We start from the raw sequence: 27,358 nt of genomic DNA, 5'->3' as shown, positions 1-27,358 counted from the left end.
TCGTGGAGTGGGGGCTTCTCACTGCAGTGGCTTCTCTTGTTGCAAAGCATGAGCTCTAGGGTGCCCAGGCTTCAGTAGCTGGGCTCCAGAGCACAGGCTGAGTAGTCGTGGCGCACCGGATTAGTTGCTCCGTGGCATGCGGGATCTTTCCAGACTAGGGATGGAACCCATGTCTCCTGCATTGGCAGGTGGATTCTTTACCGCTGAGCCACCAGAGAAGCCCTGGTCGTTCGCTTTTGTAAGAGTTTGCTTTTTAACCTAGGTGAGTAACTTGATGAAATATGGAGAGAGGATATCTTTGAGCTGGGGGACCTTCCTAGTCTTCTCGTCTGTTCTAGGCTGTCACTTTCCTTTGCTTGAACCAAAGGAAGAGGTACATAAATTTAGTTCACTTGGTCGAGAAGCTCGGATAGGCCAGTCACTCTGAAAGATATTTCAAAGGAAACAGAGGCCGGTATTTCAAAGGAAACAGATGCAGGCTTCTCCCCCTTTGACTGCCCAGTGCTGAATCTCACCCACAGTGATGGGTTAATAAGCAGAGAATGATGTCAGAAGAGCTACTCTTTCTCCCAGGAAAGGACGTCTCAGCTCGGTGGTTCCCCTACAATCCAAACCCTCACAGTCACAGCCAGAGGTGTGGCCCATAGCATCTCTTGTCTAGGTTCCCAATTCAGGTTCTCCATCACAAGAAAAACTGCAAGCTGGGTGGAGAACTACAGAAGAACCAGGAGAAGGCCTTTATAAAAGCCATTGAAAGCCTTATTTCCACTATCCAATTCTGTTAACAAAAAGAGGAGAAATGTTCAAATTCCAAGGCACTTAGTTACTAATCTGATTCTGGTCTACATGTGGATATTCAATAAATACTTGTTAAATTAAATTGAGTCAAGGTTTTATTTATTCAACCTACTTAAAGCTTATGTAAACCCCTTGGAGATTTGTGTCAAGCTGTTAAGTTGGAAAATATATGAAAAGTAGTATTTTCAATAGGCCAGCTTTCCTCTTAATGAGCTTTATGAGCTTAGTGTAAACCAGGGAGGAGGAGGAGGGGGTACCAGGCAAGGGGATGGGAAGGAGGGAGGAGAAAAGCCAAGCCTGCTTCTGTCTTTGTCTACATTTGCCTTCCTGGGCTCTACTTATTAACCAGCTACTGCCCTCTAGCGGTCACTATATAAATTCTCACATGAATCCCACTTTTGTCTTTAAAAACCCTGATGACACCAGGAAAGGACCAAAATCCCTTGCTTTGCAAGTAAGTAAATTAAAGTCCAGAGAGGTGAGGTGTCAAAGTGACCCAGGCAGCCTCCTGGATTCCCAGTTACCCCAGTTTCACTTCAGACGCTGTCATAACTAATCAATACAAATTACAGCATATTAATCAAAGGTCTGTATAGTCAAAGCTATAATTTTTCTGGTAATCATGTATGGATGTGAGAGCTGGAGCATAAAGAAGAGTCGAAGAATTCATGTTTTCAGACTGTGGTACTGGAGAGAACTCTTGAGAGTCCCTTGGACTGCAAGAAGATCAAACCAGTCGATACTAAAGGAAATCAACCCTGAATATTCATTGGAAGGACTATTGCTGAAGCTGAGGCTCCTCCAATACTTCGGCCACCTGAAGTGAAGAGCTGACTCGTTGGAAAAGACCCTGATGCTGGGAAAGATAGATCAAAGGCAAAATGAGAAGGGGAAGATGAGATGGTTAGACAGCATCACTGACTCCATGGATGTGAATTTGAGCAAACTCCAGGAGATAGTGGAGGACAGAGAAGCCCGGTATGCTACAGTCCACGGGTTCACAAAAGAGTCCGGCATGACTTAGCAACTGAATGACAACAAAACCATTCAATAATGCAGGCAGACCTCAGAGATGCTGTGGGTTCGGTTCCAGATCACTGCAGTAAAGTGACTACAGCAAGAAAGTGAGTCACACAAATTTTTTTGTTTCCCAAAGCCTACAGAGTTACGTTTACACCATACTGAGTAGTAAGTGCAATAGTACTGTCTAAAAAAAAAAAGTATACACCTTACTTAATATTAAAATATTGCTAGAAAGAATGCTAACCATCATCTGAGCCTTCAGCAATTCATAGCAGTAATATCAAAGATCATTAACTACAGATCCTGAGAACTAATACAATACTTTTGAAAAAGCTTGAAATGTCATGAGAATTAACAAAAATGTGACACAGAGACAGGAACTGAACGAATGCTGTTGAAAAACAGTGCCAACAGACTTGCTTGAAGCAGGGTTGTCGTAAATCGTCAATTTGTAAAAAAATGCAGTGTACACACTGCAAAGTGTGATAAAGTGAAGAACAATAAAATGGGGTACGCCTGTCATTTTAAGTGTTATCTCTTATTTCCATTGTTATTCCAAATAAAGCCAAAATTGACTATTGGTCAAGTTTAGATAAGGAATTATAAATCATACTGTTACATTTTAAACTTACTTAAGTTTAGAAAATGCCTGTGTATTTTATTTCTTTGAAAAAAAATAGCTAGAACAGACCCAAAGTAGATTTGGCCATGTATCAGAACTCACTTATCATTGTCTCCATGCAGGCTAATATTCTGCTAGAATTCTCCCTAAGGACTCCCTTTTGCTCACTGATGGGAAAAGGGGGGGGGGTGTCATTTTAACTTAGAACACATATTTTCATCATTTAATCATTTTGCTGGTGGGAATAAATTTAAAGTTATCCAACTGGATGTGTCATTTACAGGAACATTACTGAGTACCAAAAGATTTATTCAAATATTTAATTGGAAGGAACTACATCTGGAATAAGTTTTATTGGAATTCTTATAAAAAGGAAAGTAAATCCATTAGAATTAATATCATAAACAGTCAACTTTATCTGGAACCAGAAACATTAGTGAAATGGAGCCTAGGAATCCTAACCCTTCTTCTCTGTAAAAAAGCCAGTCGCTTTCCAATTTATGTGGCAATTATTCTTTATTGCTTTAGGTAGAGCTTTGTTTTCATCTAATGGTTTAGAGACAGATCACTCAGGCCACCCCATTTGTTTCTTTGCCCCCTTTCTCTTTAAAGAACAAGCAAAAAGAACGCAGTAAGAGGCATCTGCCTGTCTTCAAAACACTTGAAAAATCCTGCGAAGATCAGAAAGTCAGCACAAACTCGCTGCAGTGAGGCCAGTAGTAACTACACGAATTAAGAGATAGCTAGTGTTCTCCTTAGATGTCAACGTAGATGCCATTGATCAAATAATCAAGCCTCGAGTAACGTTTTCTGCGGAGGGATTCTAGGAGCATTCTGCCCAAGAGGGCCAGGCCTATGGCAAGAAAGAGGACCCCAAAGAGCACAGTCCCAATCAGGAGCCACTGCTCAACGGCAAAGCCTTGCTGGCTTCCTGGAGCATTGCTCAGGGAGGGGTCGCCTGGACTGGCCTTCCCATTCTCCTGGGAAACTGTCTTATTTGTGGCAGGAGAATCCACATTTGACAAAGGAAATGTAACAGAGGCCCCGGCATCCTCCGCACTCCAAGTCAGATTGGTGATGTCTCGAAAGGGCACTGCGGCGGGTGGGCGTCGCGAGTCCGTGGATGCCCTAGAGAGGGAAGTCGAAGCCGCAGTTGTGGTCGTGCTAGTGATCGTGGCTAGGGTTGGGGCGGAGGTGGCTCTCTGAGGCTGCCAAGTCAGAGATGGCATCACTGCCGTGTTGGTGGCAGGGAGGGATGTGGAGAGAGACTTCGGAGTGGCCAGGATGGTGTGCAGAGAAGACACCGCCATCGTAGAGGGGAACGCCGTCACATTTTCAGGCAGCAGATTAGCTATTGCTGGTCCTGAGGAAGACTGTGATGTCTGAGAGTGGCCTTCTTCTTTATAATCAGATGACGGTGGGCTCTCCGGATCAATCTTGAGTAGTTTCTCCAAGTGATCCGAGGATCCAGACGTCTGAGAAAATGAATCTCTCCATAAGACCGTGGGCTCTGAGTCATGGGCTGGAGGCTGGCGAGTGGGAGTGATGGCATAGGAAGATCCGCCAGGGAAGATGGAGTTTTCCTGAGCTACCCCTGGGCTTGGCAAATCAGTTCTGGCCAAAGATGGGAAACCTGAAAATGGAAAGAAAATAATAGGAAGACTTCAACATTTTCATATGAAAGGAGGACAGAAGAGACAAATGTTATCAGCTTATTCAATAAGACCTCAGACTGTTGCTACCTGATATTTCATGGTATGTGCATGGGAGCTAAGTCACTTCAGTCGTACCCGACTCTTTTTGACCCTATGGATTGTAGCCCATCAGGCTCCTCTGTCCATGGGATTCTCCAGGCAAGAATACTGGGGTGAGTTGCCATGCCCTCTTCCAGGTGATCTTTCAGATCCAGGGATCAAACCTGAGGCTCCTGCATTGCAGGTGGATTCTTTACCAACGAGCCGTCAGGGAAGCCCAATATTTCATGGTGCAAGGACCTGGCCTCTCCTGCAGAAGCTCTGGTTTATTTCTAGAGTGATGGCACACAGGTTTATTTCTAAAGTGATGGCACCTTCCTTCTAGAGGAAGGAGGAGGTAGGAGGGGCCAGCAAAGATGCTAAGAGGAGTTCAGTGGTGGCAGCAAGGGCTTCCCAGGCGGCACAGCGGTAAAGAATCTGCCTGCAATGCAGGAGACAGGGGTTCAATCTCTGGGTCGGGAAGATCCCCTGGAGGAGGAAATACCAACCCACTCCAGTATTCATGCTTGGATCTTAGTTCTCCGATCAGGAATGGAACCCATGCCCTTAAGTGTGGAGTCTTGATCACTGGACCACCAGGGAAGTCCCCTCCTTTTGACTCTTGAAGATTAAAATTCTATAGCCAGTATCTCAGGTTCTGAAGACCATGGACCAGTATTTGAAGTCATGCTGGCCACGTGGCTGACATAAAAAGCAGACAATCACAGTCCCAACTCCTGCACAGGAGGAACTAGCCTCAGATGCTCCTCCTGCTTGAGAAAGGTTAGAATTTTGCTCTTTGTCACACATGCTGTTTACGACAACTCGAACTGAAAAGGCCAGTTAAAGCAATCTGGGGCAGGGAAAGGCCAGTTGAATTGCACCATATCATTCTGTACTGAGGACTTCCCAGGTGGCACCAGTGATAAAGAACTCGCCTGCCATTGGAGGAGACATAAGAGACTTGGGTTCCTGGGTTGAGAAGATCCCCTGGAGGAAGGCATGGCAACCCACTCCAGTATTCTTGCCTAGAGAATTCCATGGATAGAGAAGCCTGGCGGGCTACAGTCCATAGGGTTGCAAAGACGTGCACACAACAGGGGCAACTTAGCATGTGCTCACTCTGCTACTGGGCTAATCGTTACACTTCAGTAAGAACTGCAGAAACACAAGGAAGGAAGCAAAGGAACTTTCTAGAATTCACTGGTTCATTCTCCTCTGTTCTCTTTTCCCTCTTCTATTTCAACTCCCCTCAATGCTGCTGCTTCTGCTGCTAAGTCGCTTCAGTCGTATTTGACTCTGTGCGACCCCATGGACAGCAGCCCACCAGGCTCCCCTGTTCCTGGGATTCTCCAGGCAAGAACACTGGAGTGGGTTGCCATTTCCTTCTTCAGTGCATGAAAGTGAAAAGCGAAAGTGAAGTCGCTCAGTTGTGTCCAACTCCCAGCGACCCCATGGACTGCAGCCTACCAGGCTCCTCCGTCCATGGGATTTTCCAGGCAAGAGTACTAGAGTGGGGTGCCATTGCCTTCTCCACTCCCCTCAATACCAATTCTAAACCAGCCCTCACTCTCCTCTCTCCTAACAAATAGATCCAGAGGCACATTCACACGTGTGACATCTTTGACTATCTCTAAACGTCACACCACTTGAGGTCCTTTAGAACCATCACTTATTAATCCATCTAGGACAGGGATCAGCAAATTATTGCCTGAGAGCCAGATCTAGCCTGCCATCTCTCTCGCTAATATTTTTTTTATGGATTTGCCTGTGCTGGGTCTTTAGTTGCAGCACTTGAACTCTTAGCTACAGCATGTTGGATCTAGTTCCCTGACAGTGATCAAACCCAGGCCCCCTGCATTGGGATTGCAGAGTCTTAGCCACTGGACCACCAGAGAAGTCCCTGCCACCTCTCTTTATAAGGCTTGCAAGCTAAGAATGGCTTCTACATTCTGAAATTATTGAAAAAAAAAAGGATATTTTGTAACACATGAAAAGTATATGAAATTTACATTTCAGTTTCCATAAATAAAGTTTTATTGGCACACAAGCATGCTCATTTGTTTACATATTGTCTATGGCTGTCTCTACTGCAAGGACAGAGGTGAGGATGTCTGACAGATTGCATATGGCCCACTAAGCCTAAAAGACTTGCCTGAAAAACCTAAAACACTTATTATTTGGCCCCTGACAGAAAAAAGTTTGTGGGCACCTTCTCTAGGACCCTCTCAAATAGAATGCTGACGCCTGAAATTCTTCCAACAAAGCTGAAGAAAAGAGTTTCTGCTGCAGGTGATATGACATTGGCAAGCACAGTGTTACCGTGAGATAAACAGCATCTGTATTTTTAGGCTGTGTCAGATATTTTTAAAAAGAGCAGGACTCATCACATTTCATTTTAAAATATATAAAAAAAGACTAAGTAAATGCTCTGTGATGTATGTGAAGTCAGAAGTTAAGCCCATTGACAAGAATGACCAAAACAGCTGTTTCCTTTCTCAAGAATGCAAGGTTATAAATAAAACAAAGCGAGGGCTAGTCCCATTTCTTGATAAGATTCCTCTATTGGCTAAGAGCCTAGAACTACGCTGGGATCCTCCACACCTGCTCCATTTACCTCACCCTCTGCTGTTTGCCATTGGGGTGTGGTATTTTCCCTCAGTCACATAGACATGAGCTACAGAAGGCACTGGGAAACGGCCCTGTGTACTCAGCCCCTCTTTTGAGTTTCATATGCAAGCGACTTCACTAGATAAAACAATTTAAGTATTGACTATTAACTTGGAGACCAGCTGAGCCAACAGACTCTCAATTTATTCTATTTCTGAATTCCCCTATTCTAGTCTATTCTAGTCCTTGGTGGCATGACAGACCACCAAGCTGCAAAAACAAACTGAAATTAAATAATGTCCAGCTGCAATGGTTTTACAGAATGAACAGAGCGCACTATCATCTTTCGAACTTTTGGTCTGTAAATATTAGTCAATCCCAGGAAACTGAGTTCATCTCTAAACAAACCGCCAAAAATATCTACTGGATTTCACTCTAACCGGGAGGCAGACAATTCATTTTTATGGGGTAATCTCAATCCAGCAACATGGGCAGATTCAGAAATAGTAATACAAACACAATGTGTAAATATCTGTGAATACAGACAGGACACCAAGTCTGGCGTAGGTGAGTTTGCCCCTAGGTATCAACCTGCTCTGGGCTGGTGGTGCCCCCTGGTGGCTGCCACAGGAACTGTTGGATTCTAATTTCACTTCATTACCTTCACACTGGTGGCTCTTACTCCTTGGAAGAAAAGTTATGACCAACCTAGACAGCATATTGAAAAGCAGAGACATTACTTTGCAAACAAAGGTCCGTCTAGTCAAGGCTATGGTTTTTCCTGTGGTCATGTATGGATATGAGAGTTGGACTGCGAAGAAAGCTGAGCACCGAAGAATTAATGCTTTTGAACTGTGGTGTTGGAGAAGATTCTTGAGAGTTCCTTGGACTGCAAGGAGATCCAACCAGTCCATTCTGAAGGAGATCAGCCCTGGGATCTCTTTGGAAGGAATGATGCTAAAGCTGAAACTCCAGTACTTTGGCCACCTCATGTGAAGAGTTGACTCATTGGAAAAGACTCTGATGCTGGGAGGGATTGGGGGCAGGAGGAGAAGGGGATGACAGGGGATGAGATGGCTGGATGGCATCACCAACTCGATGGACGTGAGTGTGGGTGAACTCTGGGAGTTGGTGATGGACAGGGAGGCCTGGCGTGCTGCGATTCATGGGGTCTCAAAGTGTCGGACATGACTGAGCGACTGAACTGAATTGAACTGAACTGGTGGCTCAGGCGGTTAAGGGTTTGCCTACGATGTGGGAGACTGGGGTTCGATCCCTGGGTCACACGAAGATCCCCTGGGGAAGGAAATGGCAACCCACTCCAGTACTCTTGCCTCGAAAATCCCATGGACACAGTCCGTAGGGTTGCAAAGAGTCTGACACGACTGAGCGACTTCACTTTCACCTTCAAAGTGAACTCACTCCAGTATGGCTTGAAAAATCCCATGGACAGAGGGGCCTGGCAGGCTACAGTCCATGGTGTCGCAAGAGTTGGACATGACTTAACGACTAAACCACCACCACCACCTTCACACTGGCCCTTAAAAAAATGGTTTCTGCAAGAGCCAAGCTTTCCCTCCCACTTCCAGTGAAGAAAATCTTTACCACTGCTGTCTGTCTCTAACATAGGTATTATCAAAGCAACAACATGACAGAGGTATTATGAAAGTTATAAAATAAATTCGACTATCATGTCCATCATGATGCCCCAGCAACTATTAATATTTATGTATACCTTAAAACTAAAACTTTTTCATGTAACTTAAGAACAATTGGGTGTTTTTCACCTGAAATTTAGGTGACCTTTTACTTCTACATCTCAAACTTATTTTTTAATATCTGCATCATATTCCCTCGGGTGGATACATCATGTTTTACACCCTACCATTCCCTAGCATTTGGACATCTGAGCTGTAGAAACTTTTAAACCAATTTCCTTTAACAGTCACTCCCAAAGTGCTGCTTTCACTTTTAAAACTAATTACACAATAAAGAGTTTCACACCAATGCCTTTTTCTTTGATATAGATTTTATGGATCAATGATCAATGCGAAGAAATAGGGGAAAACAATAGAATGGGAAAGACTAGCAATCTCTTCAAGAAAATTAGAGATACCAAAGGAACATTTCATGCAAAGATGGGCACAATAAAGGACAGAAATCGTATGGACCTAACAGAAGCAGAAGATATTAAGAAGAGGTGGCAAGAATACACAGAAGAACTGTACAAAAAAGATCTTCACGACTACGATAATCACGACGGTGTGATCACTCACCTAGAGCCAGACATTCTGGAATGTGAAGTCAAGTGGGCCTTAGGAAGCATCACTACAAACAAAGCTAGTGGAGGTGATGGAATTCCAGTTGAGCTATTTCAGATCCTAAAAGATGCTGTGAAAGTGCTGCACTCAATATGTCAGCAAATTTGGAAAACTCAACAATGGCCACAGGACTGGAAAAGGTCAGTTTTCATTCCAATCCCAAAGAAAGGCAATGCCAAAGAATGTTCAAACTACCGCACAATTGCACTCATCTCACACACTAGCAAAGTAATGCTGAAAACTCTCCAAGCCAGGCTTCAACAGAACGTGAACTGTGAACTTCCAGATGTTCAAGCTGGTTTTAGAAAAGGCAGAGGGTAGAGGAACCAGAGATCAAACTGCCAACATCCATTGGATTATTGAAAAAGCAAGAGAGTTCCAGAAAAACATCTACTTCTGCTTTACTGACTATGCCAAAGCCTTTGATTGTGTGGATCACCACAAACTGGAAAAATCTGAAAGAGATTGGAATATCAGACCACCTTACCTGCCGCCTGAGAAATCTGTATGCAGGTCAAGAAGCAACAGACGTGGAATATGGACAAGGAACAACAGCCTGGTTCCAAATCGGGAAAGGAGTACGTCAAGGCTGTATATTGTCACCCTGCTTATTTAACTTACATGCAGAGTACATCATGAGAAATGCTGGACTGGATGAAGCACAAGCTGGAATCAAGATTGCTGGGAGAAATATCAATAACCTCAGATATGCAGATGACACCACCCTTATGGCAGAAAGCAAAGAAAAACTAAACAGCCTTCTGATGAAAGTGAAAGAGGAGAGTGAAAAAGTTGGCTTAAAACTCAACATTCAGAAAACTAAGATAATGGCATCTGGTTCCATCACTTCATGTTAAATAGATGGGGAAACAATGGAAACAGTGACAGACTTTATGTTCTGGGACTCCAAAATCACTGCAGATGGTGACTGCAGCCATGAAATTAAAAGATGCTTACTCCTTGGAAGAAAAGCTATGATCAACCTAGACAGGATATTAAAAAGCAGAGACATTAGTTTGTGAACAAAGGTCCATCTAGTCAAAGCTATGGTTTTTCCAGTAGTCATGACCATATGTGAGAGTTGGACCATAAAGAAAGCTGAGTGCCAAAGAATTGATGTTTTTGCACTGTGGTGTTGGAGAAGACTTTTGAGAGTCCCTTGGACTGCAAGAAGATACAACCAGTCCATCCTAAAGGAAATCCATCCTGAATATTCATTGGAAGGACTGATGCTGAAATTGAAACTCCAATACTTTGGCCACTTGATGTGAAGAACTGACTCAGTGGAAAAGACCCTGATGCTGGGAAAGATTGAAGGTGGGCGGAGAAGGGAACAACAGACGATTAGATGGTTGGATGGCATCACTGACTTGATGGACATGAGTTTGCGCAAGCTCCGGGAGTTGGTGATGGACAGGGAGGCCTGGCATGCTGCAGTCCATGGGGTTGCAAAGAGTCGGACCCGACTGAGAAACTGAACTGAACTGAACTAAACTGATAGATATTATGGAAGTATAGAATTATTGGGTTGCATTATAATTTCCAGAATATTCCATCATTTCTTTAATATTCTGCTTTAATCATGAAATAGATGAGAGAAAAGACACCCAGTGACAGCGGAAGAAAGGACACAATTAGGAAGAGGCAGTGAGAAGGGATCAGAGAGATGGATGTGATGGCCCAGCTTCCAACTGATGGGAGCTCTTGAAAGAGAAAAACCAACAATCCAATTAGTGTCTTGAGCCCTGCCACCTTTGGAAACTCAGAGCACGGTGTTCAGGTCCTGCTAGATACCATCCCTGGGTGTTCAACAGGCTCTGCAGTGTTCCAGGTGATGAAAAAAGAGGACCGGCTATATCCACACATTACTGCTGGTCCTGGTGTTTTCATTCAGGATTATACATAGACACCAAGAAGCCTAACAGTTAGGGGCAGCTGCCCTGGCCAGTGTGAAGCCCAGAAAGTGCAGGAGGCGACAAGACTCTTTCCATGCAAGGTAAGATCCTGGATGTTCTGAGAAACCTAATTTTTTCTGTTATCCTTTTTCACAACTATTGTGAAATACACTTCATACAACACACTACTTAAACCCTTTCTAGGAGAACAGTTCCATGGCATTGAGTATATTCACATGGTTGTACAACCATCACCCTTATCCACCTCCAGAGCAAAACTGAAACTCTGTACCTTATCTGCCAATCTTTTAGGACTTGGGCTTCTATCACTATGTAGGAAGAATTTACACAGGCAGTCTGTGCTTTATGCTCCTATTCAAAGGAATGTTGGATATATCAAGCTTTCTTAGTTCATGAACAAACTCAGACAGCCTCATCCAGGGAACAAAGCAGGGTCAGTGTCCAGGCACCCTGGGCAGCACCATGCCCCAGAAAATCTTCATTGCACTCTCCCTCCAACCCCCAAACCGCTTCTCTTCAAATCTTCCCTAGTTCAGCAGACAGCACTACTGTCCAGCTAGATGCTCAAGTCAAGAACTACAACTCAGGGCTTCCTTGGTGGTCCAGTGGTAAAGAATTCGCCTGCCAATGCAGGGGACATGGGTTCAATCCCTGGTCCAGGAAGATCCCACATGTCAAGGAGCAACTAAGCCCGTGCATCATAGCTACTGAGCCTGTGCTCTAGAGCTCGGGAGCCACAGCTACTGAGACCGTATGCCCTAGGGCCTGTGCTCCACAACACGAGAAGCCACTGTGATTAGAAACCCGTGCATTGCAGCCAGAGAGTGGTCCCCACTTTCTGCAATGAGAGAAAACCCACACGCAGCAACGAAGACCCAGCACAGCCAAAAATAAGTAAATTAAAAGAAAAGAAGAACTAGGATTCAGCTTCACTCTTCTCTTTTCCTCATTCCCCACATCCACGCCAACCAGTAAGCCCTGCCGACACTACCTCTGAAATGGCCCATAGTTTACTTCCCTCCATCTTCTCCACTGCCTCCCTGGTCCCCAAGGCCATGGCCTTCCTCTATGATCTTCATCCCACCTCCAAGCCAGCCTTCCCACTTGCCCTCTTGCTGATTCATGCTTGTCCATTCCGAATAGAGCAGTCAGGGTGAGTTCTGAGAAATCACCTTTAAAACAGCACGTTATGGAAGGGGGATGAACTGGGAGATTGGGATTAACATGTACACACTATTGATACTATATATACTATATAGATAACTAACGAGAACCTACTGCAGAGCACAGGGAACTCTACTCAAAGCTCTGTGGTGATCTAAATGGGAAGGAAATCCAAAAAAGAAGCGATACATGTATACCTATAGCTGATACAGCAGAAAGTAACACAACATTGTAAAGCGACTATGTTTTTGTTTAGTCGCTAAGCCACGTCCAGCTCTTTGCAACCCTATGGACTGTAGCCCACCAGACTCCTCTGTCCATGGAATTCTACAGGCAAGAACACTGGAGAGGATGGCCCTTTCCTTCTCCAAGGGATCTTCTCAACTCAGGGACTGAACCTGTGTCTCTTGCATTGGCAGGCGATTCTTGACCACTGAGCCACCAGGGAAGCCAAAGGAACTACACGCCAATAAAAATTAATCAAAACAAAACAAAAACCCAGCATGTTACATACCTCCTGAAAAACTCCCAATGGCCTCTACCAAGTTTGATGGGCTCGCCCCACTTTCCTTCCTTCTTGCATATCTTTGCATGCTTCACTATGAGTCAGCCACTGAGATTGCAGTGTTTGAACAAACACTCCCAACCATTCTGCCTTAAGATACTGGATGAGGTTGTTTTCTCGGCCTGGAAAGTCTTCCCACTATTTTCTCACATCTGGCTCCTCAGTGTTCAGATCTCGGCTTAGGGGTTACAACTTCGCAGATGTGTCCCCTGATCACCTAATTGAGACGGTCCACTCAGTGATAATCTATTATGTTGTCTTAAATTAATTATTTGCTCTTGAGACTCTCTTTTTTTTTAATGGGAATTTTATGTTTTCAGTTTCTCTGCATTGAAAATATATTCTTATATAAAGGCCATGTTTCATTTTTTCATGATCACTGTTGTTTTTTTAAATGGAGGATAACTGCTTTACAATGCTGTTAGCTTCTGCTGTACAACAGCTGTAAGTATCTATTGATATATATCCTTCTAGTTCAGCCTCCCTCCCACCCCACCCCAAGCCCACCCTTCTAGGTCATCACAGAGCACCAGGCTGAGCTCCTTGTGCTATACAGTCGCTTTCCACTAGCCATCTATTTCACTATTATTTTTTAATTTAAAATTTCTTCTTGAAGTATAGTTGATTTACTATGTTGTGTGAATTTCTTCTGTACAGTAGAGTGATTAAATTTTGAATATAATACATTCTTTTTTATATTCTTTTAGGATACATTTTTATATTCATTTATATATACATTTTATATTCTTTATATATTTTTATATAAAACGTGAGAAGGAAACGGCAACCCACTCCAGTATTCTTGCCTGGAGAATCCCATGGACGGAGAAGCCTGGTGGGCTACAGTCCGCAGCGTCGCAAAGAGTCGGACACGACTGAGCGACTTAACTTTCACGTTCATAATCTTTTATACATTTTTATATTCTTTTATAATACATTCTTTTTTATATTCTTTACCATTATGATTTTTCTTAGGATACTAAATATAGTTCTCTGTGCTATACAGCAGGACTTTGCTCTTAAAACGGTTAAAGTAGTGCACTGTATATAGGACCTTATGCTGTGTATCCATTCTATGTACAATAGCTTACATGTGCTAGCCCCAGACTCCTACTCCATCCCTCTCCCAGAGCCATACTTCCTAGCAACCACAAGTCTGCTCTCTATGTCCATGGTGACTCTATTTTTTTATTATTTATTTATTAAGGTTATTGTTTATCTCTCCTAAAACATTAGTGCCAGAAGTGAGAACCTTGTTTTTTCATGTTTAATATCATATCTTTGTATCCTTAGGGTGTTAAAAATGCTTGGCACATAAGAGATGCTAAGTAAAATTTGTTGCTTCTTGAATAAATGAAAAAAAGATAATATTGTTTCTACCTAAGGGTATAAGGATAAAAACTTTCTAAAACTTAAAGGAAACTTGAAAGCAATGCATCCTGAGAAATTAACAAGCCAAAGTCTCACCAAGACAGATCCAAATGATTTTATTATTTTTACTTGTTATTTTCTGTATTCTGAGCAAATACATAATTTTCAAGTATAGAGACTGTATCTCCAATGCCTTGCACAAAACTTACATATGGCAGATTCTCAAGAGCTTCTTAAATGCGCTTCTTTTCAGGTCTGGATAACAAAATCCAGTAAGTCTGATTTCAGCGAATGTCATAATAAAATAGCTGTACCTAATAACAAATGGAATTTTATATACTGTATTTACACAGGTCTTAACTCTTTCAAAATAGTCACCCTGGAGACCTGTATACTTATTCCAGTGTTGCTGGCACAGTTTACAGAGATGTTTCAAAATGTTTTCAAGAAAGGTGTGTGTGTCTTTTATCTTAAGAACAGAAACAGAAACAAAACAAAATACTATCATTCATAAGTCTTTCACTGGGGCAAAGAAAAGATGTTTGGTTGAATCAACTGAAATTTAAATCATGAGATTTTTCTGATGTGCCTCTGTATTTGTGATCCCCTTTGGTAGTTTTTTTTCAACTCCTTATCCTTAAATAATTCCAATCACAAAAGACAAAGAACAAGGTTCTTATTACCTCGAATTATCCTGTAACTCATAAGTCCCTTTGCTGGTTTCAGGGGACAGGCTTCCTCACTGGGACAGAAGAACAGGTAGCAGTTGGGTAGTTTAAATTTTTTTTGAGTGTCGAAGATCATCAGGTTACATGCTTTGTCCCCTGTAAGGAAAGGTTTCACAAGTAACTATTTTGATATAGGATTTTCCAAAGAGTATGGAGAGCAGGAAAACTTCATTTATTCTGGTAGCCAACACAAAACCCTTTTTGTTTGCTGCCTGCTGGCTGCTGAGTCATTTCCTTTTCCTTAGTTTAGTCACGGAAAGCAATTTTTAAAGACCTTGGGTTTAAAACTCTGAATGAAGGTAACTTTGGCAAAGCATATTAAATTTTTTTTAATTAAAAAATTTTTTGTGGCTGTGCAGCATATGAGATCTTAGTTTCCCAACCAGAGATCAAATCCCTGCCTCCTACATTTGAAGCTCAGTCAATCACTTGGCTACCAGAGAAGTCCTGGCAAACTACATTTTTTTTTAATTATGAAAGTACAGTAACACATTAACAAGAGACTTGGAAAATACAGAACACAGTTACATATATTTCTACTATATATTACAATTATGTTTTTAAATAGATAAAGATTTTTAGTTGGAGTTTCAATATCAGGCTCTCAAAAATTAATAGAAGAGACAGACAGAACAGTAGAAGGATACAGTAGACTTGAAAAAAAAGCCAATTCAACCTAATAAAGATTTATACAGTTTTCACACAATAGCAGGATACAAAGTCCTATTCAAGTTTCCATAGACTATAAACCAGGAGACACTGGAACATATCCAGGGACATAAAACAAGGTGCAAAAACTTCATGGTCTAAAGGTGTTGAAATCATACAGAATCTGTTCTCTTGTCACTGTGGAATGATGTTAGAAATCAATATCAAAAGATATTTGAAAATAAGACACATTTCCAAGTGTAATGTGATATTTACCAATTGAGATCATCACAATAGTAAAAGATGCTGGCAAAACCCATTTTTAAAAGTACATTTAATTCTTTAGAAAGAAGCCGTCCATTTGCCAAAATATTTATCAAAATATACATAGAAATACTGACTCTACAATTCAGTACTGAGTTGGACTTCAGGGAATGGATGTAATCCTAATGATTTCACAAGTCTCTTGCATCCTGAAGGCATCTTAGATGCCTATGAAGCCATCAGTTCTGGTTTTCTTGAGGCAGGTAGAAACAGTAAATTTAGCCTTATATATATCATGCCTCCTTCCAATGAATGAAGCTGCAAAGCTTTACTTTTATCAGTACCATTCTTCTTTTGGGTCTTCGAATTTTTGCTCTTTGTTATCATTTTTGTTTGTCTCCCAATCAGGCAGAGGTCAGAGATCACCCTTGATTCCCTCAATGGGAAATCAGACTGAGTTCGCTTCTACAGGGGTTTTTATCCTGTCGTCTCTCCACTACCCAGATAACAAGAAAGGCACTCCAGTTCCTCTGACTTTTCTTCGCCCCGCAGTGTGATAATCCTGCAGTACCATTTACGGTGTCACTTGGGTAAAGGGGAGGGTCCGTAGGGTCCACCTTGTGCACACACTTTGTGTCCTTTGAGTCTGTGGGCATTTGTCTAGAGTCTGTGGCTATGGGCAAATTATCAAAGTGTTTTTTTTGAGCCCCAAACAGTTAAAAACCAATGCTTGGTAAAAGAAGGAAAAGTTGGAGATCCATTAACTGAGACCCACAGTTACCTCTGCTTAGGCCATGGCAACCTACTCCAGTATCCTTGCCTGGAGAAACCCATGGACTGAGGAGCTCGGGGGGCTACAGCCCATGAGGTCACAAAGAGTTGGATATGCCTGAGCAACTGAGCATGCACGCATGCGCAGTAAAGCAGCAACAGCGTTTTTGCTTGTAGAACAAAGCCGTAAACTCTAATTTCTTACTGAACACCCCTCAAGGAACTGAAGAGAAAGGCCAGGTGTCCAGTGTGGCCAAAAAACGCCCACGTGGCATTCAGTCCTATTTGCAAGCTCTGTTTCTATTTCACATAAATGTTGGTGTCAACATTTAGAGAAAAACTAGAAGTTTAAATGAGAGCTCTATCCATTACTTCTCCATAAAGAGTGTCCAAAAGCATGCTTGTCAATTTGAGATCACTGAAGGATTTGTTTCCTCCTGACAGCAAATATAGGTGCCTTCCAGGTGGCGAAGTAGTAAAGAACCCACCTGCCAATGCAGGAGACACAAGAGATGCAGGTTTGATCCCGGGGTGGGGAAGATCCCCTGGAGGAGGAAATGGCAACTCACTCCAGTATTCTTGCCTGGGAAATCCCATGGACAGAGGAGCCTGGTGGGCTACAGTCCATGGGCTCGCAAAACAGTCGGGTACAACTGAACAACTGAACAGGCATGCATGACAGCAAATATATGGTGTTCTTTCTACGTGAATTCTCTAGTTCTCTAACACCAATGGGGTGTCTTACAATTCAACTCGATTCTGATACTAATTGCCTGGAGTGTCAGACCCCACAGGTCTAAGGCTCAGTCCCCAAAGACTGTTCCCACTCAGACGCCAGTCACAAAGCACAGTCACAAGACGCCCCAGGTCACTCACACAAACGCCCAACTAGGCTACCACCTCCCATCCCAGGCTCAATAATTTGCTAGGACTACTCACAGAACTGAGGAAAATGCAGTACTTACTGTTACACTTTATCATAAAGGATACAAATGAACAGCCAGATGAAGAGGTACACAGGGTGAGGTCTGGGAGGGTCCCAAGTGCAGGAACCTCCATCCCTGGTGGGGCTGGGGTGCCTCTCGACACATGGATGTGTTTACCAACTTGGAAGCTCCCCGAACTCACCATTTAGGGGTTTTCATGGCAGTTTTATTATGTAGGCAAAATGATTAAGTCATTGGCCATTGTGACTGAATTCAGTCTCCACCCCACTTCCCTTACCTGGAGGTGGGTGGGAAGACTGAAAGTTTCAAGTTTCTAAGCAAAGCTTGGTCTTTCTGGTGACTAGCAACCCTCCCAAAGCTATCTGTGCTGGGCTTAGTCGCTTCAGTCGTGTCCAACTCTTTGTGACCCCATGGACTCTAGCCTGCCAGGCTCCTCTGTCCATGGAATTCTCCAGGCAAGAATACTGGAGTGGGTTGCCATTCCCTTTTCCAGTGGACCTTCCCAACCCAGGGATCGAACTTGCATCTATTACGTCTCTGGTACGTGGGTTCTTTACCACTAGAACCACCTAGGAATCCCATCTATCTAGGACCCCACTAAGAGGCACCTCATTAGCATAAGCTCAGGTATGGTGGAATGGGGCTCATTATGAATAACAGAAGAAGCTCCTTTGCTCAGGGAATTGCTAGGGTTTTAGGAGCTCTGTGCCAGGAATCAGGGACAAAGACTAGAAATAAATATGCAAAATTTGTGTCCTTCAATTTCATGTCCATATATATTTATAGTACCATACCACAATCATTATAGAATGAAAAGGAAATAAAGATCTAAGAGAAAGCATATGATTTTATTGGTTGATAAATCAAGTAAGGATCATGAGTCCAGTGTTCACTAGCTCTCCTAGGTTCTTTGACAATGGGCCTTTTCCATCTTATTAATGGTTTATCTCTAGCACGTAGCAAGCCATTAGATGCTCAATAAATTTAGGTGTTTTTTTTGTTTTTTGTTTTTTTTTCATTTAGGGAATTAGGACAGGATCATAAGGAACTAAAAAATGATCATTGTTTTCACTTAGATATATATTTCTGTTTTCGGGTCATATGTTTGGACCCTGAAATGTCCAAGGACGTGGTTCAAGCCTGTGGGCCTCAGTTTTCTTTTGTGTATTGCAAATGGGTCACTCCAAGCCCCTTCCCGTGCCTCTGAGTCCTAGAAGCCGCAATGAGTGGCCTTCTGACTCACCTATGCCACCAGCTCCAGGAAAGGGAGGGGAAATGGAAATTTTGTGCTTCCACTTAAAATGCAAATGCTGATTTTCCTATGAGATGATTTAAAAATTTTACTTTTTGTCTCAATTCCCTTTCTGTTTAAATGTTCTTTCTTTTTAAAAAACTGTTCATTTATTATTTTTATTATTATTATTTTGGAATACAGTGTGACTTTAATTTTATTTAGTCATCGGCTGTGCTGTGTCTTTGCTGCTGCTCGCAGGTTTTCTTCTAGTTGCGGCGAGTGGGAGCTACTCTCTAGCTAAGGTCTCACGGGTTTCTCATTGTGGTGGCTTCTCTTGTGGAGCACGGGCTCTAGAGCGTGTGGGCTTCAGTAGTTGCCGTGCACAGGCTCAGTAATCGCAGCCTGTGGGCCCTAGAGCATGGGTTTCACTGCTCCAGGGCATGTGGCATCTTCCCAGACCAGGGATTGAACCCATGTCCCCTGCATTGGCAGGCTGATTCTCACCGGATCATGGGGAAAGTCCCTAAACGTTTTCTAAAGTCACACTGGGGTTTCCCCAGTGCCTTAGCAGTAGAGGATCTGCCAATGCAGAATACATGGGTTGGATCCCTGGTCCAGGAAGATCCCACATACCATGAGGCAACTAAGTTCGTGTGCCACATCTATTGAGCCTGTGCTCTATGCTCTAGAGCCTGGACACCGCAACTACTAAGTCCACGTGCCCCAAGTACTGAGGCCTGTGGGCCCTAGAGGCCAGGCTCAGCAGCAAGAGAAGACACCACAAAGAGAAGCCCATGCACCAAAACTAGCGAGTAGCCCCCACTCACCTAGAGAAAAGCCCAAGGAGCAGTGAAGACCCAGCACAGTCAATAAATAAACAAATAAAACTAAAGTCACACTGTATTTCCAATATTCCATGATGATAGCCAAGCATTTAAACAGGATTTTTGGTTTTACTATCTTAGATGCCTGTTAGACACCAGTGGTTTTCAACCTTTTTCTACCCAGACACCTAATAATACATATACACTCAGAGGTAACTTTGACTCAGTTTAGGGGAGAGGAGAGCACAACGTGAAACATTCCCAAGTGACTGTGCCACCCATTTTTCTACTCCGCTGAGAATCCCTAGTACAAACCATTCAGCCTCATTGACCAGGTACTCACATCAAAAAAACACATGGAATAAAGAGTCATCAAGGCATTGTTACTTACCTGATATATTTTTTGTTGAGCAGCAAGAATTAATGCAGTCCTGAGGAGTTAATGTATGTATGGGCTCATTGCCTCTGATTCCCTTGGAAAGAGACAGCTGGATGTCAATGACCACATCTTCAAGGCTCTCAGTGAGGCAGTTCTGACTGGTGGACAGTCTCAGTGTCAGGAAACAAATCATTACAAAAGTGTAAGTCAAGCTCCATCCTCCCCAGAAGAACATGTTAAATTTCAGCTTAGTCTTAGTCTTCAAAGGTCGGATAAACTCTCCCTCCTGCTTGAGTCTGCTTCAAGAAGATAGTACAGATGATGGAATTCTCTAGAACAAAGATAGGAAATCATCAATGAGTTTTGTTTCTTTGAATGAACCTAGAGAAGCTACATTTCATTTCCTTCAAATCAATGTAAATGACTCACAATTCATAGAAGGCCAGAAATAAACAAGTATCTTTTTAATTCATTTCACTTTTAATAGATTTGAGACAACCTTTCATGAAAAACTTGGCAAAAAGCTAGTAAGCACACACACATATATTGGTTTGGCCAAAAAGTGCATTGAGGTTTTTCTATAGGATCGTACAGGAAAACCCTAATGAACTATCTGGCCAACCCAATACTATCCTATTAATTATTAAAATCTGACAAATGTCTAAGAGGAGTAAAATATCATAGTAGTCTGCCTTTCAGTTTTAGAATCCCTCCTCTTCCTGCCTCTCCTAACAAGAGGGGAAGAGACATAGAATCTGCAGTCATTGATGAAGCAGTAAATGATCACTGATCATTGGTTTGGACATAGTTTCTCTCTCAGTAATAACAATTAACATTTTAAATCACCTACTGAGTGGAAGGCAATGTGCTAAAATTTACATATATTATCCTAGTTAATTCTTACACCAGCTCTGCAAAAAAGCTATTATTTTTCTCATTTTACAGATGAGGAAACTGAGGCTGCCTTTTTTTAATTGCTGTCTGTAAGTATCACACCAGAGGCAGGTTAATGCTAATAATCTAATTCTAGGAATTAGCCCATCAGCAGGATGATCTAGCTTCATCTAGCTTAGCTGAAGGAAAATGTAAGGGCAAGAGTTCTTTTTGACATCCCTAAAAACACAAAAGTCCTAATACGTATTAATCCCAACTCCATTGGTGAGCTGGTTCTTCCAGGAAGGAAAAACAAAAGTTAAACTGGCAATGCTATACCAGAAACTACCCTCATTTCCAGAATACAAATTGTTCACTAATGATAGCCTAGGTCAGAATTACCAATTAAGTTTTATTTTTAGGTCAAGAAGTCTTTGGTAACCTTTCGGTCATGCACCCTTTATTACTCTGGTAATGCTTAGGTTCTCTTCTGACATGTTTTAAAATGTATAAAAGACATGTTTTTAAATGTATAAAATGAAATATATAGGATTACAAAGGAAGATAGTCCTATTGAAATGTAATCATTGAAGAGTTTTTTTTTTTTTTAAGTGCCTTTACAAATCTGATGAAAGATACCAAGAATGACCTAAAGAAATTAAGAGATATTCCATGTTCATCAACAGCACTACTCAATACTGTTAGGATGTCAGTTCTTCCCAAGTTGGTCTACACATTCAATGCAATTTCAATCAAAATCCCAGTACATTATTTCATAGATCTTAACAAATCAATTTTTTAAACATTTATTTTATTTTTTTGCTGCACTGTGTGGCTTGTGAGATTTAGTTCCCCAACCAGGGATGGAATCCTAGCGCTTGGCTGTGAGAGCACAGAGTCCTAACTACTGGACCACCGGGGAATTCCCTCAACGAGCCAATCTTAAAGTTTACATGGAAATGCAGAAAGGCCCAGAACAGTCAAAACAACACTGAAGAAAAACAAAGCTGGAGGACTGACACTTCCCGAATTCAACACTTAACCATAAACCACCAGTAATCAAGGCAAGGTGCTATTGGCAAAAGAACAGACAAATAAATCAATGGGATGGAATAGTGAGCCCAGACATAGACCTGAACAAATACAGTCAACTGATCTTTGACAAAGGAGCACAGGGAATTCAACAGACAAAGGATTGTCTTCTCAAAAATGGTGCTGGACAATTGGACAAAAAAAAAAAAAAAAATCTAGACACTGACCTTACGCCTTTCACAAAAATTAACTCAAAATGGATCACAGACCTAATTGTAAAATGCAAAGCTATAAAACTCCATGTAACATAGAATAAAGTCTCCGTGACCTTAGACTGGATGATGAGTTTCTAGATACAACACCAAAAGCACAATCTGTGAAAGAAAAAATTGGTAGGTTGGATTTCATTAAAATTAAAAACTTCTGCTCTGTGCAAGACACTGTTAAGAGAATGAACAGCTAAGCCACAGGCTAGGAGAAAGTATTTTCAAAACACATATTTGATAAATAACTGGTAGCTAAAATACACAAAGAACTCTTAAAACTTAACAAAAAGAAAACAAACAACCCAATTAAAAGTGGGCAAAAATCTGGACACCTCCCCAAAGAAGCATGTAAAAAGGTGCTCAATCTCACTGTCATTGGTGAATTGCAAATTAAAAGAACAAGGTGCAGGCTTTCCTAGTGGCTCAGTGGTAAAGAATCCACCTGCCAGTGCAGGAGACAAGGGTCCAATCTCTGTTCTGGGAACACTCCACATGTTGTGGAGCAAATAAGACCATGCACCACAGCTACTGAGCTTGTGTTCTAGACCCACAAGCCACAACTACTGAAGCCCATGCACTCTAGAGCCTGCGCTCCATAACAAGAGAAGCCCCCTCAATGCGAAGCCCGCACACCACATCTGGAGAGTAGCCCTCATTCGCAGTAACTAGAGAAAACCTCGCACAGCAATGAAGACCCAGCACAACCAAAATATATAAATAAATAAAATTACTTTAAAAAAATAATGAGATATCATGACACATTTACAAGAATGGCTAAAATTTAAAAAAAAAAACGTTAATACTAAATCCTGACAAAAACCCACATACAAATATTTATAATAGTTTTTTTATAATTGCCAAAAAAAACTAGAAATAGCCAAGATGTCCCTTACTAGGTCAAGGGATAAGCAAATTGTGGTATATCCCTACAGTTGAATATTATTCAGCAGGAAATGAGTTATCAAGCCACAAAAAGAGGAACCTTAATTGTATATCATTTGGTGAAAGAAGGAAATGGCAACCCACTCCAGTATTCTTGCCTGGAAAATTCCATGGATAGAGGAGCCTGGTGGGCTACAGTCCGTGGGGTCACAAAGAGTCAGACCGGACTGAGTGACTAACAATTTCACTTTAAGTGAAAGAAACTAGTATCTGATTCCAACTCTATGACATTCTGCAAAAGACAAAACAACATTGACAGTAAAAGATCAGTCGTCTGGAGGAAAGGGTGGAGTACAAAGGATTTTGAAAGCAGTGAAAACTATTTTATATGACTCTGTAATGATGAAAACATATCATTACATTTGTCAAAACCTATAGAGCTGTAAAATACAAGAGTGTACCCTAATATAAACAGGTTGACTTTAGTTAGTAAAAAAATCAATAGTTTAAAAAAAATATTATATGGTAACAAAGCACAATACTTTCCTTGCTAACTGTTATGTCTAACTTCCCAAAGCAGCAAAGTGAAAATAACACTGTTTCTTTATGTAAGCACATCACGTACATTATGTCATTTAATCCTTACATGAATTCTAGAAGCTAAATCCCATTAGCTCCACTTTCAGTTAAAAAAAAATAACTGTGTGATAAATGACAGGTGGTACATCTAATCATTGCCATAATTTTTTGAATGACCCATTTTAAAATTAATTTTTAATGGAGTATAATTGTTTTACAATGTTGTTCTAGTTTCTGCTGTACAATGAAATGAATCATTTATAAGTGTACATATATCCCCTCCCTCTTGAGCCTCCTTCCCACCCCACCCCTCTAGATGATCACAGAGCACCGAGCTGAGCTCCCTGTACTGTAAAGCAGCTTCCCACTGGCTATCTATTTTACACAGGGTGGTATATATATGTCAATCTATTCTCCCAATTCGTCTCACATTCCCTTTCCCCCACTGTGTCTACATGTCGGCTCTCTATACCTGCATCTCTATTCCTGCCTTGCAGACAGGCTCGTCTGTACCATCTTTTTAGATTCCATACATATGTATTAATTCACATACGGTATTTTTTTCTCTCTGACTCATTCTGTATGACAGACTCTACCCAGGTCCATCCACATCGACACAAATGACCCAATTTCGTTCCATTTTATCACTGCCATAATTTTGAAGTAGTGTCGAATGTAATGATTTTGAGACATATTCAGTAAGGAATGCAATACAGAAATAAGTACCACTTCTGCCAGAGGCAAATCAGAGCTACCTTACCACTAATCCCACTGCGGCTTTTGCCTACACGTCTCTTAATGGAAATACGACACTGCATTTAGAGGTTAGCAAAATAAACTTTTCCACCCAAGTTCACAGATTTTCTGAATGCTGTCCATGGACTCCCCCCGACCCCAGGGTAAGAATCCTGGCACAAGTTACCTCGTATGCTACCACACTTCGCAAATCTTTTCTAGTCACTGGAAGGAAAAAAAAAAAACCAACAGAAACAAAAATAACAAAAACCAGACCAACACTTGGCTTTGAATGGATTCTAAGAGTCTGTCCTGAAGCTGCGGCAATGAAACGAAGTGTGACGTGGGATGCAGGAGGAAAGCTGGGTTTCTAGGACCAGCATCTTTTCTGTGCCTGCAAGCAGGAATGAAGAACTTATCTCATTAACGATACCCGACCATTACTAGGTAAATTAATTCTTCCAATCCATTTATTATTTAGGCCTTGAAGGTCCAAAGAGGAATAGATTTTTAAATGTGGCATACACATGCAATAGAATATTATTCAGCTACAAAAAGGAATGAAATTCTAATACATGCTCCCTCCTGAAAACATTATGCTAACTGAAATAAAATGGATACAAAAGGACAAATGTGGAATGTGGGTACTTATACTAAGTATCTGGCTTCCCAAGTGGCTCAGATGGTAAAGAATCCACCTGCAACACAGGAGACCCAGGTTCAATCACTGCGTTGGGAAGATCCCCTGGAGAAGGGAATGGCAACCCACTCCTGTGTTCCTGCCTGGAGAACCCCACGGACAGAGAGCCTGGTAGGCTATAATCCATGGGGTGGCAAAGAATTGTACATGATGGAGGGATTGGGGGCAGGAGGAGAAGGGGACGACAGAGGATGAGATGGCTGGATGGCATCACTGACTCGATGGATGTGAGTCTGAGTGAACTCCGGGAGTTGGTGATGGACAGGGAGGCCTGGAGTGCTGCGATTCATGGGGTCGCAAAGAGTCGGACACGACTGAGCAACTGAAATGAACTGAAGGGACTACTAACACTAACGCACTAAGTATCTAGAAAAGGCAAAGTGATAGAGATAAAAAAGTAGAATTGAAGTTACCAGAGGTTGGTGGAGAAGGGAGGGGGAGCTATTGTTTAACAGGTACAGAGTTTCTGTTTGGGGGTGTCCCAGATACACTGAAAATGGATAGTTGTGGTTCGGGCTTGGGTTGGAAAAGAATTTCCAGACATGAGACAGAATGAGAGGGAAATAAAGTTTATTAGATTGGGAGATGCTGTTAGAACACCGGGCCAGCTAAAGGGAGAACCCATGTTGAACAGGGGTCCTTAGTCCACTTGTATACCCAGCATACAAGGAGTGGGATAGGGGTCTTGTGGGTCATTTGCTGATTGGATGAGTCATGTATACAGGGTAGAGGGGAGAGTAAGGCAAATACCTTCTCCCTATGGGGTAGGAGGGGAGCCAGGTTATACTGCTCAGGAGGACCTGAAATCCATTAATAGTTATCATGGGGGAGGGAAGGACGATAAGGGTCTGGTTTTTCTGTTCCTGCATTCCAAGACCTCCTTGGTTTTTTTCTGCTCTTTCGTCCTTGGGTCACCACAGTAGTGATGGTTACCCCAAAATGGGAATGTACTTAAAGCCACTAAACTCTACCTTTAAAAATGATCAAAATGATACATTTTGTTACCTGTGAGGGAGTGAGTTAAAGTCACTCAGTACTCTCCAACTCTTTGCCATCCCATGGACTTTAACCTGCCAGGCTCCTCTGTCCATGGGATTCTCCAGGCAAGAATACTGAAGTGGGTTGCCATGACCTCCTCCAGGGATCTTCCTGACCCAGGGATCCAACCCAGGTCTCCCGCATTGCTGGAGGTTCTTTACTGTCTGAGCTACCAGGGAAGCCCTTGTTATGTGTATTTTACCACAATAAAAAGATCAAAACAAGCATATAATTAAACAAAAATAAGGTTCAAAGTGAAGTTGAATTCTGTTGAAAACCAGTGGGAAAGGGATACAGGTGAGGAGAAGACGCACCTGAGCTTTCATACCTGCTGAGTAGAGTCATGGGATCTTACCAGCAATCACTCGGTCAAATATTGTAAATCATTTTTTCTCATGGCATAATCTAACTTAATTTATCAAAGTGTTTATAACTGCACCACACACACACCTTACAGAGTATTAAACAATTAGCAGGTTGGATGAATACAGGAGACAAGGCATACAAGAGAACAAGGGGAATTTGCCCTTTCCTTGAGGAAGTGTACGGGGCTCACGAAATGACTCTTCTGCCGCAGCAGCTGGCTTCCCCGGAGACCCCCTCGAGGATACAGGGGTCACCAGCATCCGCTCAGCCCCTCCCCGCTCCAGCCCGGTGGTCCGAGCTCTGGGAGGGGCGGGGGAGCCTCGCTCCGGGAAAGGTGGTCAGGTGGTGATGCAGTCCGCGGGGGCTGGGGGCGGGGGAACGATGGAGAAGAGCCTTTACCTGGCAACGGGAGGCCGAGGTCCTGCTGCCCTCCACCTTCAGGGCAGCCCCGCACGTTCCGGGAAGCAGCGGCAGGTCTGCGAGGGGCTCCGGGGCTCCGCAGCTCCCGCTTAGCCTCGGGTTTGTGGTTCCCGAGTTCCTGCTTCCGTTGCGGCGGCCGAAAGTTTGCCGGAGGGGGAAGGGCACGTTCCCGCCCTGCAACCCGGAGCTGCTTCCCAGCAACCTGGAAAGGTCCCCTGGGCACCGGGGAAAGCCGGGAGCCCCTCCCACACCTCCCCACTCACCCATCGATGCCCGGGGTCAAGGCTGTGCGTGCAGCCAGGACGAGGGGGCTCAACCCTGGTGTATGTTTGAGGGTCTGCATCTTCGGATTCCCTGAGAACAGGGCAAATAACCCATGATGGAAGTCAAGCAGTACAAAATATACATCATCAAACGTACCTCCTTTGATTGCACTTGGCAGATTTTGCATTAAAAAAAAACAACAACTGAAGGTTTTTGGCAATCTTGCCTGGAGTGAGTCTATTGGTGCCATGTTTCCCACAGTATCTATCTCTGTGTCACCTTTTG

The 27,358-nt window shown here is 42.6% G+C and overlaps 1 protein-coding gene across 2 annotated transcripts; it reads right to left on the bottom strand.

Annotated features, from left to right (window-relative positions):
* Window positions 1-2,940: 2,940 nt before the first annotated feature.
* MANSC1 (MANSC domain containing 1) lies at window positions 2,941-26,968 on the bottom strand. 2 transcript variants are annotated; one of them, XM_061417822.1, is made up of 4 exons: window positions 26,789-26,968; window positions 19,931-20,249; window positions 14,807-14,947; window positions 2,941-4,076 (listed from the first exon to the last, which is right to left on the bottom strand). In XM_061417822.1, the coding sequence occupies exons 2-4, from the start codon at window positions 20,151-20,153 to the stop codon at window positions 3,199-3,201; spliced, it is 1,242 nt and encodes a 413-aa protein (XP_061273806.1). In that variant the 5' UTR covers window positions 20,154-20,249; window positions 26,789-26,968; the 3' UTR covers window positions 2,941-3,198. The 2 variants fall into 2 exon arrangements, with proteins under 2 accessions (XP_061273806.1, XP_061273807.1); XM_061417823.1 differs by lacking the exons at window positions 19,931-20,249; window positions 26,789-26,968 and adding an exon at window positions 17,500-17,655.
* Between the last annotated feature and the right edge of the window lie 390 nt (window positions 26,969-27,358).

The sequence above is a fragment of the Bos javanicus genome, chromosome 5 (assembly GCF_032452875.1).
Source record: "Bos javanicus breed banteng chromosome 5, ARS-OSU_banteng_1.0, whole genome shotgun sequence".
Lineage (NCBI taxonomy): Eukaryota > Metazoa > Chordata > Mammalia > Artiodactyla > Bovidae > Bos > Bos javanicus.
Note: the sequence above shows the minus strand (reverse complement) of the source record. Positions and strands in the feature narration are given on the sequence as shown.

Coding starts and splice junctions, on each gene's coding strand:
- MANSC1 (XM_061417822.1), bottom strand. CDS start 20,153: ATGTTCTTCTGGGGAGGATGGAGCTTGACTTACACTTTTGTAATGATT. Junction 14,948..19,930: donor CTCAACAAAAAATATATCAG/GTAAGTAACAAT, acceptor CTTTCCTTACAG/GGGACAAAGCATGTAACCTG. Junction 4,077..14,806: donor GAGTTACAGGATAATTCGAG/GTAATAAGAACC, acceptor TTCCATTTTCAG/GTTTCCCATCTTTGGCCAGA.